The 12,974-nt window shown below is 43.9% G+C and overlaps 1 protein-coding gene across 1 annotated transcript in view; it reads left to right on the top strand.

Moving 5' to 3' along the window:
- Positions 1-9,388: 9,388 nt before the first annotated feature.
- Positions 9,389-12,974, top strand: part of LOC308610040 (E3 ubiquitin-protein ligase RLIM-like) — a gene marked incomplete at both ends in the record, with an annotated part of 71,895 nt that continues 68,309 nt past the window's right edge. The window contains one exon of the mRNA XM_081259323.1: positions 9,389-9,502. Coding sequence (XP_081115449.1) covers positions 9,389-9,502 — 114 coding nt within the window. The remainder of the gene's footprint in view (positions 9,503-12,974) is intronic.

Here is a 12,974-nt window from a genome sequence, read left to right on the forward strand (position 1 = left end):
AGGGGTGGAAAGGGTTGCTGGACTGGTGGGTGGGGGAGGGGCCGTGGACACACCCTCTCCATGTTGTCCCCTCCCCCACACTCAGAAACCCTTTGTGACTCTTCAGTGCTCTGTGATGCAGGCCTGGGACTGCTCAATAACTTCAGTAACTTCAAGCAGCCTTGTGATTCAGAAAACGGAATTCAGAAAATGGAACGCTCTCTCATTTTTGAACAGCTTACTGACCCATGTCCGAGCTGTGACTCAACATCCTTGGATACTGACCAAAACCTCGTCGTCCTGTGCGGGTTGGGGTTGCTTCTTCTGTTCCTGTGGTACCTGGTGCGCTTGCCATTTTCATCTATCTTTAGTAAAACCAAAGACATCCGAAAGGTAAGCAGCCCTGGGTGAGCCCCCAACGGAGATTCTTTATTGTTGTTTCCATTTCTATTCCCACATTTTGTGTGTGTGTGTGTGCATTTTTCTTTAGTAGTTTCTGCTTTATAACAAAGTGAATCAGTCATACATATACATCTGTTCCCACATCCCTTCCCTCAAGCATCTCCCTCCCTCCCACCCTCTCCATCCCACCCCTCCAGGCGGTCACAAAGCACCGACCTGGTCTCCCTGTGCTCTGCGGCTGCTTCCAGTGGAAGCCCATGTCCCATCTGAGTGTTTGGAGGACTCCAGGATAAAATCCCAAACAGTAATTCTGTGGCCCTGGGTTGGGTTATTTAGAGAGTTTGGGATCTCTGCAGGAGAACAGAGTTCCCCATTGCTTGATCATGCCTCACATTCTCATGTCAGGCATCACTCGACAAAGCCTTCCTTTGTGCTGGGCTGATCAGAGCAGCAATGCTGAGCCTCTGACCATAGGCTGGAGCCTGAGCTCCAGGATACAGGGTCCTATCTGAGGGACATGGACGTAACTGTTGGCCTCAGATGCTAGGCCCTCCTTGGGCAGATGACTTCTGACTGAGAATATCAAGTGTGGACCTCATAGTCGAAAGTCCTTCTTTGAGTTTGTCAAAGAAGAAAAAAATGGAAAGCATTTTAAACCTTTAAAATTGAGAAAAAGAAGGAACATGAAGTTCTGTTAATTAAAAGAGAGTCATATTATTCATGGATAATGAATATCTGAGTTTCCTAGAGAAGAGTGAGAGAAATGAGCCCCAGCCCTTCATTCTTTTCTTTTGTTCTCAGCATCAGGGCAGAGCCAAGAGGAGAAGGAAAGGTGGAACACCAAAAGGTAAGGTTCTGCCTATCCCACCTGAACTCTCCAAGGGTGACCCTTCCTGCCTTTTCCAGGAGATCCAAGGTCCCTGATCTCTGAGGATGTCAACTGCTAGGTACAGTTTCTCTCAGAGACCAGAGTTCTCAGAGGAGAGGCTTGTGGGAAGGCAGTCAGAGCCTGAGACACTTCTCAGATTCCCTGCTCTGCTCATCGCTGGGCATGAAGCAGTGATGGACCTGGGCAATGGGTGTTTCCCAACAGGTGGCCAGGTGAGATGTCAAGAGTCAGAACTTCTGTGTCCTGACTTTGTAAAAGTCCTTTGACTTCCTGGATGATCAGATCCCTCTCTAAGGCAACACTGATCTCTGGGCTTCACATGGTGGTTTTGAGCATCACACGAGATAAAATGCATGTGAAAGTACTTTACAAGAAGCAACATACACATGTTAATATCACTGACCATTTGACCTCATCTACTAATTCTTGGGTCTTTCAGAGTCTAATATCCCAAGGGTTTCCCATAAGGGGACTCCTTTATTATCCCTATGCTTCTACCTTCATTACATATAACCCACTCTCCTGGTTTCTCAGGTTGGAGATGTCACCAGACAGAAACAGAGGAGAAAACGCAGCTGATTTCTATTCTGAAAAGGTGACTCTTTCCCCTTCTTTCCTGATCCCCCCTTAGCATGTTCTATGCAATTCCAGGGATTCAGTGCAACCTGCTGTAGTCATGGCAGGGGGTAGCATAGGAATGAGTATGTGATGAAGGCCTTGAGGTGAGGGCTACTGAGCATGTTGTGAACTCATGGATGTGGAGCAATGTGAAGGGGCAGCAGGCTTCCAGTGACCCCACCCCTGCCAGGCCAGCAGGTCCCCCTTTCCTTGTTCTGGTCCTGGTTGCACCTTTGTACTTCCTGTCTTCTGCAGCACCCTGGGCCGGCACGATGACACCAGCCGCTTGCGTCAACTCTTATGTCCAGACCCCTTCTGTGAGGTGTGTAATAATGCAACTGCTGAGGTCAGTCGGCTGCTACTCCCAGAGGCCCTGGAAGATTCTACTTCCTCTGTGTCCCCGTTGGCTTCCACAGCTTCTGTGACTGAGTCATCGTTTACTCTGTCCCCTGCCTTCTCAACAGTCCCTCCAAGGGACCTAACACCAGCCTCTCTGCTTGAGCCTACCACACTGCCCACCTCCGTTCTCTCCCCTAACCCAATGACCCCCTTACTTGACTCTTTTTCACCCTCCCCATTGGGTCATTCTCTGGCACCAGAGCCTTTTCCTTCCTTGGATTCCAAATTCCCTGTGGACTACTCCCCACCCCAACCCCTTGCCTTTCCCCGTCTCCTACCATATGACACTCAGACAGCAGGTCCTGTTCTCCCACGAGAGGCCACTTTGTCTCCGGATACCGTTTTGTCTCTTGACCCCACCCTTTCCCAAGATATCAACCCCTTATCAGATTTGTCCCAGGCAATGAATCACCCCGATTCTTTTGCTTGTCATCATGCACCACCATCTCTGTCTGTTTCACCACAGCCAGACTGCACTTTATCTGTCACTCAATCTAAATCAATTGCCATCTTACTGAAGCCTGTTCCTGAGAACTCACTTCCAGAAAGCCCTGGTGTAATGTTCCAGCTAGAGGAAGATGTGGGGAAAGATCTGGGACACAGCCTAGAGAATGGCCCAAAAGATCACCTGTTGAATGACCCAAAGAGCTCTTCAGGTAAGGATCTGGGGTATGACTCTGAGAAAGACCTAAACAGTCAGATGGTGAGTCTCTCAGAGAAAAATTCAAGGGTGTCAGCAAAGAGTCTAAGTCGGAGACAATTTGAAAATGTCCTAAAAGGACATTTGAGCAAGAAGTTGGAGGACATACATGAGGGTCGGCTCCCTGAGACTGTGCGTAATTCATGGCATGCTATCAAGCAAACATTGCTTCTTTCTGTGAAATCCCACACCCGAACAAAACAGAGAAGTTTGCCATCATCAGTGGGTGAGGCCTACACCCTGAATACCTTCCAGGACCTGACTTTTGTTGATTCCAGTCCACAACAGATGCTGGAAGCCCATATTAAAAGGTTTCATATGAGGATGTTGTGGGCCCTTCCCAGCAAAGTCCTTGAATCCATACAGATCTTTAAATTGAAAGATGCCTCATGCCAGTCCTTGTCTCAAGCCAACTTGCCCTCCTCAACCAATGTGATTTCTGAAGCAGACTCCAAATCTGGGAGCTTCAAGTCCTTGAGAGGAAGCTCTGCATCTCTCCATGGAGACAAAGTGGGAACAACAAATTCAGCCCCTGACCTGGATCGTTCTCTCCCTGCCACCTCACCTGTGGGCAAAGGAGGACACAGGGTCCTGAGACAACCACGCTCTGATGTCAACCGTGGGCTGGCAGAGGGTGTTCAGAGAATTAAGGATGCCAGACAGACTCGTCTGCCTGTCTCCCTCTGCATCACAGGGAAAGCAGGTCATAGACAGACTCAACTAGACAACAGATATCCCCAAAAGCTGCTTGCAAAGCAAGCTGGGGCCAGATATGAGCCAAAGCGTAAGAGTGTGAGTTCCAGTGATAAAGGAGAAATGCAACAGGGCAAAAAGGTGGAGAAGTCAGAACCTGTTTCAATGCCCAGATGGTCTAGGGAGGTATTCACGGCTGAGGAGCTTGACACTCTTCAATTAAAAACTAGTGACATGTTGGCAACTAGCAAGCCAGGGAGCTCCCAAATGATAAATGTGAATGAGAATAAAGTAGAAACTACCGTGACCACTGGAAGCCCCCCACCCAAATTACCAGTTCCCCAAGATCCTAAATCATTAGACCTTAAAGAACAACTGTTCAGTGAGTTGAACTTTAAACTGGAGAACAGGGAGCATAGCCAGGCTCAAGGCCAACCCACTGACACATCCCTTGCTTCAGATAACTTGACTTACGAGGCCTCACTGACTCATGCCCAGGGTGTCTCAGGTGGGGACATGGGAGCTTCCCAGGTGCTGCATGTCCATTTGGAGGACAGAGGAATCAGGATGCAGCAGCAGCAGGAACCTTGGGTCCCTAAGCATGCCTTAAGGAGGTGCCAGGATAAGAATTTCCCACCAACTGCAAAGAGAGTGAGCCCTCTGGAGCCCAAGGCAGAAGAGCTTGATCGAGCGGATAAAGGGTTCGGGACATCCCAACTTAGGAGGAAGCGTTTCCCTACTCAGGAGATGGTACTAGAGAAGACACTTGCGAGCAAGTCTTCCCAGATCCTATCACAGAAGGGACAGCCTCTTCCTGAAGGCCATATCAGAAAAAGAATGAAGCACTTCTTGCAATGGCTTTTTTCTGGGATAAAATACAAAAGGCAAGAAGATGCCCAGGAAAAGGGCAGCCCCATATCAACTGTGCAGAACAGAGGCCTAGTTAAATGTAGAGCTGCCTTGACTGGGACAACTGAAGCTCAGAAAATCGCGACAGGCATCAGGAAGTTCCTAGATGAGAAACCGGGGTGTCAGTATGCAATGGATGTCACCTACTCTCAAGAGCCCCTTCCTTCCCCAGTGCAGTTTAGGAAAACTCAGCAAAAGGCACAAGTGCAGGTCTGGACAGAGCCTGTCCAGGGGCATCCTTTCAACCACAGGGCTCCCTCCTGTAAACTGACAAATATCAAGTCCTGCCATCAAGAAGCTATCTTTGCTGGCCAGAGTTATCCTCCAAGTAGTACAAGACAGATCAGAGATAAGAAGAGACACCCCCAGAAAGTTGTGGCATTCAAGGACCAGCGACTGTGTCACAAACATCCCCCACCAGTGTCCCACAGGGAGCCTGTGCCCCATCCAAGCCCCACCCGCAGGCGTCAAACTGGCCAGGCACCCACCACTGCGCTCAGCACTGCTGAAGGCCCTGTGTTCAGACATCTGTCTCTACTGTCTAGACAGAAAACACTTCCACAGAATTTCCAGGGATGAAGACTTCCCATCCAGAAATAACTCCTTCCTTGTAGAGATTACTGATTCTCCCCAATAAATATTTATCTAATAATAGTGTATCTTTTCTGTGTACTGTGTACTGTGTTGGGGGCATGGGTTTTGGGTAAGTCAGGGCTTATGTGTAAGGGAAAGGAAGGAGATAGTTCAGCTCTTACTGACTGCTTCCTTTGGCTTTGGCTAAAAGGTGACCAGTCCTCTGGAGTTCTTGCTAAGAAATAGATATTGTGCCCCTTCCACCCCCGCCACCACCCCCGCCCCGCCCCAAAGCCCATTTCCTCCCTGATGAAATTTGAGGAGGTGGGCTTTGTCTTCTGCCGCTTAGCTTAGCCTTACTGAAAATGTATAGCAGCCCACATATCCCCCCGCACTGAATGTTTTATATCCTTTAGAGAAGTAGGGGAGATAGGTCTTTTATACCTGAGGAGCGTTAAGTACAGGTATACTTTCTGAAAATAATGCTGAAGAAGAAATAACAGCTTAATCATTATTTAGAACTCAGTGACCCGAGGCTCCTACAGGGGGCTGAACCCTGAATGGCACTATTTGGGCGGAGGTGCTGCTCTACTGGACCCTGGGCTACTTGCCGTAGGGTCCAGGAACAGCACAGCAGCTGCTTAAGAATCTGTTATGTGGGTCATGTTAATGTATCTGGAGAGCATACTTTAAACTTGACATGGAGGTTTCCTTACTAGAAAGGCACCCTGGGGAAGTGGTTCCCCTCCCGGGATATTTTTTCAGGCTGCTCAGTTGATGACTGGTTTTTTTTTGCAGAGGAAATACACCACTCAGCTGTCCGTGGTAGGAATGTTGACCAGGCAGCCACCTACCTCCCAGGGTAAAATACAGCTGAGAGTAAGCAAAAGATGTCTTAAAGTGAGTGGGAAAGAAAGAAAAAGTGAAGGGAAAGAATGTCCTTACTGGTGGAACAAAGTTCATGCCTCATCATTCCCATATTCTAACCCTGTCCTGCTCCCCCATTCCTCAATCTGATCCAAGCACCATGTCCTTGAGGCTGACCAGAGAACTGCACGGCACACTGATGCCTTATATCAAAAAGGCATGGGGGTGTCTTTGAGTACTAAAACAGTATCTCCAAGGATGTCATCAAGATGGCATCCCCCTCTTTGGGGAAGGTGATCATGGTGCTTTCCTTCCATCTATGCTTGATGGGAATATACAAGATATTGCCCTTAGTGTGTACAGTTCACCAATCAAGATGAAGGTGCCACCACTGATATTAATAGCCTTGGTGGAGCCGTGGTACACCTCCCCAGAATACCTGCAGCTCAGGAACCAGAGGTGAGTCCTAGACTATGCACTGGGGTTATCAGACATTTGGGGGCTTACCATGGACCTCCTTGTTTTGGACAAGGCTGCACACATACCCACCCTTACAATGAGTTCTAGGGGGAAGGCAACTCTACTTGTACAGACTGGGACTCAAAAATAGGGTGAGTATCCTAGAGAGCACCTGAGGTAGTTTTTCCAGAAAGACTTATGGATACTGGGTGTTAAAACAAAAAAAACAAAAATAGATGTCCACTACAGCCTTCTCTCACTACTTTTATTTTCTTATCCAGAGTTATGACATTGATCCTACAATATCTGAAGCTTATGGTCACACAGAGAAGGCAGATTCCGTGGAGCCCCCGGGAGAGGGACAAAAGGTGGGAGGGGGCCCAGGGTGGGGAACATGAAGAGGTGAGGAGTGGTGGAGGGCTCTAACCTCCATGTGGATAGACCTATCAGTAACCCAGCTTCCCTGTTCCTACATCATCTCATTTTTACTTCCATTCCAGTGCAGTCACTGCCACACTGTAGAGCTTATTACCAGGAACACTTCTGCCATCTGGAATAATACAGTCTGACATTCCACCCTTTGGCCTCATCCTCCATCCTCCCAGCTTATATACTACTTGTTAATTTTTCAACTTTAGGTCGTTTTTCCACTTACTCTTCCTCTATCCACCAAGCTCTTGTTTTCTTTTTCGCTCTCTCCAAGGTAGGCTTGGTGGTCTATCAGGTAAGCAACATTTAAAAAGCTCCACTACAAATAGGTCCCATCCAATCACCTTGAATCCTTCCCGTCTGGCAAAATCCCCTATCTCTGCCTTTTCCAGAAATACCTTCCCATAAGTAGCTGATGACTATTGGATTAAATCTCACAATCAAGTCTACTGATGCCATGATAAATTCAGCCCTCATGCTACCTGGAAATAATGCAGCCATTCCACAAATTCTTATTCCATGCTTACTAACATGTGAACAAAACAAATGCAACTTAGGTCACTGTTTCCTTAGTCCATTTTCTCTCCAGTGCTACTCAAATCTATTTCAAATCTCCTTCACTTTTCTCAAATTTAGGCCATCTCCACTTGCTCAGCAGATGTGCCAAACCACCATTCACAGAGGAACTAGAAGTCATGAGATGGGAAATTTTCATCAAAATCCTTAAAAAAAAAATTTCCCATTCCTCCTTTCCTTCTTCCTTCCTGTTATATGGAAAGAAGTTTCTTTCCCAACGTCAAAGGAATTACACTTCCTGAAATTTCCTTATTGAGAGATAGCTAAACTCTAGTCTTGATGGACTGATCACCCTGGCCAGGTATCCTTTTGCTCCCTCCCTCTCCTTATGAGTCACTCTACATCTTTTATTATTTTTAAAGCTTTTTAGTAAAAAATGTTTAAACATGCACGAAAGCAGACAGAACAATGTAACCTCCCATACACCCCTCACCCAGCTTTCACAGGTATCATTTGGCATGTGTGCTACATCCCATCTTTTACACTATGATTAAAGTGCAAAAGCCCATTTAAACACCTTGTCATCTATCTCTTAAGACATATGCTATGTGCCCACGTCAGAGCTCTCACATTTCTTTGATACTTATCACCTGTGGTACACAGTTATTCACAACAGATGTACACAGCATTGGTGACAAAAAAGCATTGTGCTTTAGAGGCTCTGGCAATCAGTTCTGCTCTGCCTTTTAGTCAACCCTAAGGAGTCATTTGAATGAATTCCTCCCTCAACCCCATATAAGAAGTAATCTTACAGGTCAAATTCAGTGCACAATATTGCTTTCCCTTAATCACACAGTAACTATAACATGCAGAGAGCATAGAAGTAGTAAACTGGGCATGTTGATAAAGACTTGACATTACTATATGTGTTTTCAAATATTTACAAGAAAATATTTTTCCTGTCACATAGTTAAAATGAGCTATTGTGTTCCGAGTTAAACACAGTAGATAAAACACACTTGTTTATCTTCTCTCTTTCCCCAAATGGCATTAAAAGCAAGAGTAGATGAAAAAAAAAAGTAAGAGTAGGTGAAAAGAGGTTCAACATCTCTGGCCATCAGGGAAATGAAAACCAAAGCCACTATGATATAACACTTCACACACACAAGAATGACGAGAAACACAAAGTCAGATTAAAACAAGTGTTGGTGAGAATGCGGAGAAACTGGAACCCTGATACACTGCTTGTGGGAATGAAAAATGGTGCAGCTGTTTTGGAAAACAGTCTGGCAGCGCTTCAAAATGTTCAACATAGAATTACTATGTGACCCAGCAACTCCACTTCTAGGTATGTACTCAAGAGAAATGAATACATATGTCCACACAAAAACTTGTAAACAAATGTTCAAAGCAGTATTATTCATGAGTTAAAAGGCAGAAACAACCCAAATGTCCATCAACTGATGAATGGGTAAATAAAATATGGTATATCCATGCAGTGTAATACTTTTGGCGTTAAAAAGCACTGATACATCCTACAACATGGCTGAACCTTGAAAACATGCTAAGTGAAAGAAGCCAGTCACAAATAACCACGTATGATTCCATTCATGTGAAATATTCAGAATAGGGAAGCCAAGAGAGGACAGAAAGTAGATTAATGGTTGCTTAGAGCTGGGAGATGAAGGGTGGCGGGTAATAGCTAAAGGTTACGGGGTTCTTTCTGAAGTCATGAAAATGTTTTTAAAATTGTGATGCACATATCTGTGAGTATACTAAAAATCCTGGAATTACACACTTTAAATGAGTAAATTGTATGGTATGTGAACTATATCTCAATAAAACTATTCAAACAAAGGATTTAAAAAGAATAAGTGCTTAAGGATGACTAGAAGGAGAGAGGATACAACAAAAGATGTCAACACATTTTTGGAAGATGGAAATCTGGTGGAGGAATGGTAACTGGCGAGCAGAGCAGACGAAGTGCTGGCAAACCAATTCACACCACAAAACGCCAGAAGACGGATGACCTGGTGGCACCACATCAGAAAAATGAGGGGTTCCATGCTGTAAACACGTTGATTTTTTCCCTTCTTTTTTTTTGTATTGTGTTTAATTTAAAAAAATTTGTTGGTGGGGAGGGTGTGGTGCTCTTCTTCAGCATTTTGTAAAATCCTGTTGAAATGTGCAGAGGGTCCCAGGTTTCTTGCCTGGGACAGAATGTGAGATAACTTTTGAAGCTGGCATTACACATTTCTGGGGTTTGGGTATGGTGATGGTGGTAGCTGCAAGAATCAAAGGCAGAAATCCCAAAGTTTAGGTAAAATCCAGGACAGCAGGCAATGGTCCATTTTTAAAATGTATTTATTTGAAAATAACTAAACTTGTGGAAAAGATGCATGGATGGTAAAAACTATGTACCCTTTATCCAGACTTACCTACTAACATTTTGACCCATTTGAGATCTCTCTCCTCTCTCTGTCTCTGTTTCTGTCTCCTTCCCTTCCTGCCTCCACTCTCTCTATATATGAATACGCACACACACAAACACACATATATGAAAAATATGCATACATTTCTGAATATTTGAAAATACATTTCATGCACCATGCACCTTCTCCTTGAATATTTCATTGTGTATTTAAGAAAAAGAAGATTCTCTAACATACAGTACAGTTAGTTTTCCCCTTCAGTAAATTTAACAATGACATAAAACTTTTAACTAATTTCCCATTCATATTCCTTTTTTGTCAATTTATTGAGTAATGTCCTTTGTGGCTTTTTTTCAAAACCTCCATTACAGGATTCAGAATCACAGACTGCATTTAGTTGCCATGTGTTTTTAGTCTCCTTTAATCTGGATCAGTGTTTCTCAGTCTTTCTTTTTTTATGACAAGGCCACTTTTTGAAGAATATATTTGATGTGTCATTTTTATGACCCCTTCTATCCTGGAAATTCTTTTGGTGGAGCTTATATTGCTCAGACTTTAGAGGATGTTTTTACAGTTGTGAATCCTAGGGACCTCAGGGACAGTCAGGACCAAACTTTCTATAAAAAAAAAAAAATACCAGAGATACAAAGATATGTGGAAGGGTTTTTCTGAACAGATACACCTCCTGCAGTCAAGGGAGGAAGGTATGTGAGATGGAGTAGGCTTGAAATGGACCCTCCTTTTGGGTACAGACAACAGTGGAGCTGTGGATGCAGGAGAAGACAGGTAAAGAAAGGAGCTGTCATTATTAGTATCCTCCTCATAGGGGAGGGAGAGAATTAGGTATCTGGGGTCAAGACTGATTCATCAGACTCAACGAGGGAATACAGGCAAGCAAAGTAAGGAAATGACACAGCTTAATTTCAGCAGTTTATAATCTAAATAATGAAGGCACAAGGGCTACAACTATTAAATGACTAGCACGGGGAGATAAAATAAATACATATACACATCAACAAAAATGACATCATTGTTTAAAAAGGTATGGAGATGCCAACAGGAATTTTGGTGGCAAGTAAGAAAGTAGATGGGGAAAAAAATCATAAAACTTTTCATAGAAGAAGTAACCATGAGTGTGATTCCAAAAAGCTAAAACGTATTGCTAAATATTGTGCTCATTAGAAGTTATGTTAAAGAGAAGCCCACTCCTTAAATCAGGGTGTGTTTGGTCCTTCGGGTTGTGTTCTGTAAAATAAAGAAAAAATTTTAAATGTTTTGAGAGGGATTTTTCAGAAGAGGGAGCAAGCAGCAGGATGAGACACTGTATGGCTGGAGGAGGCTAGATTTGAGAACCTTAGGGGGCTAAATAGCCGAAGAGGGATTTTAGGAAAAAAAGAACTACTAAAGCTTTTTAAGTTGTTTGCCATAGGTTCATGGGTGTGCCATGCCCTTGTTTCCCTTTTTGTCATGCTTCCTGTTCACTGGTACAGACTACTCTGCACTCTTACACTTTTTGGTGAATGTGAATTCTTTTGAGGAGATATGGGGGCGTATATTTCTTCTGACTATGTTTCTGGCTTCATACAGGTGAGAACACATTATGTATGAGGGGAAGCTGTAATTGAAGGCTTGGAGGTAAAAATCCCTCAGCATAGAAGAGTTTTAAATATTATGTGGGGTCCAAAGGTAGATCACCAAGCAGTAAAAGGGTCTCAGGTAATATCTGGGTAACGTGTGGTATAAATAGAAATTTTCACTAAGGTAAATATATGGTATGTAAATGTGTGGGTTGGAAGGTGGGTTAGAGGTATCTAAAGGGCCCTGGAGGGATGGATAGATCTGCTGGGTTGGATGGTGGGGGAAGGATTGTGGGTTTCTCTCTCTTGTGTTGTCCCCTCCCCCACCCTCAAGAACCTTTGGTGTTTCTGCTTAACCTCTGTAATGTGGGCCTAGAACTCTAGTCTAGAATGTGCACTTTCAATGCCCAGATGCTTGAGGCAGCAATGCACTTCTGATGATCTGGACCATCTTCTTTGTCTGAGGAGCCTTACTGCACCATGGCTGAGCTCCAGCTCAACTTCCTAGGTTTCCCCATCCTTGCCTTTGTGTATTGGGTGGGGCTCCTTCTTCTGGCACTGTGCTACCTAAGGAGGAATTCATGTTCCCCAATATTTTGGAAACAGGGAGAAATCGATCAGGTCAGCAAACCAGAGTCCCTCAAAGATATTAAATCTTTTCAAATAGATGCATTCAATGGTATCAGTTTCCCTCTAAGTACTGCTTTTTCTGCAGCTCACAAATTTTGACAAGTTGTATTTTAATTTTCATTTAGTTTAAAATATTTTTCTCTTGATATTTCTTCCTTGACCCATGTTTTAGTAGCATGTTGTTTACTCTCCAAACATTTTGGCATTTCCAGCTACTTTTCTGTAATTGATTTCTAGTTTAAGTCCATTATGGTCTGAAAATATACTTTGTATGATTTCTATTTTATATTTGTTAAGGTGTGTTTTGTGGCCCAAAATGTGGTTTATTTTGGTCAGTGCTCCATGTGTGCTTGAGAAGAATGCATATTCTGTTGTTGGATGAAGTATTCTACAAATGTCAATTAGATCAAGTTGATTGATGGTGCTGTTTAGGTCAACTATATCCTTACTGATTTTCCGCCTGCTGAACCTGTCCATTTCTCATAGAGGGGTGTTGAACTCTCCAACAATAACAGTGGATTCACCTAATTCTCCTTGCAGTTGGACCAGTTTTTGCCTCATATTTTGACAGTCTGTTGTTAGATTGTACACGTTAAGGATTCTTGTGTCTTCTTGGAGAGTTGACCCCTTTGTTGTTATGTACTGCCCCGCTTTATCCCTCATAACTTTCCTTGCTCTGAAGCCTGCTTTGTCTGAAATTAATATAGTTCCTCCTGCTTTCTTTCATCAGTGTTACCATGGTACAGTTTTCTCTTTCCCTTTACTTTTAATCATCTGTGTCTTTATATTTAAAGTGGGTGTTTTGTAGACAACAAATAATTGGATCTTGTTTTATCCACTGACAGTCTGTCTTTTAATTGGTGAATTTAGAACACTTACATTTAGTGATTTTTTTATATAGT

This window comes from Mesoplodon bidens (genome assembly GCF_964165515.1).
Source record: "Mesoplodon bidens genome assembly, contig: HAP1_SCAFFOLD_81, whole genome shotgun sequence".
In the NCBI taxonomy this organism is placed as follows: domain Eukaryota; kingdom Metazoa; phylum Chordata; class Mammalia; order Artiodactyla; family Ziphiidae; genus Mesoplodon; species Mesoplodon bidens.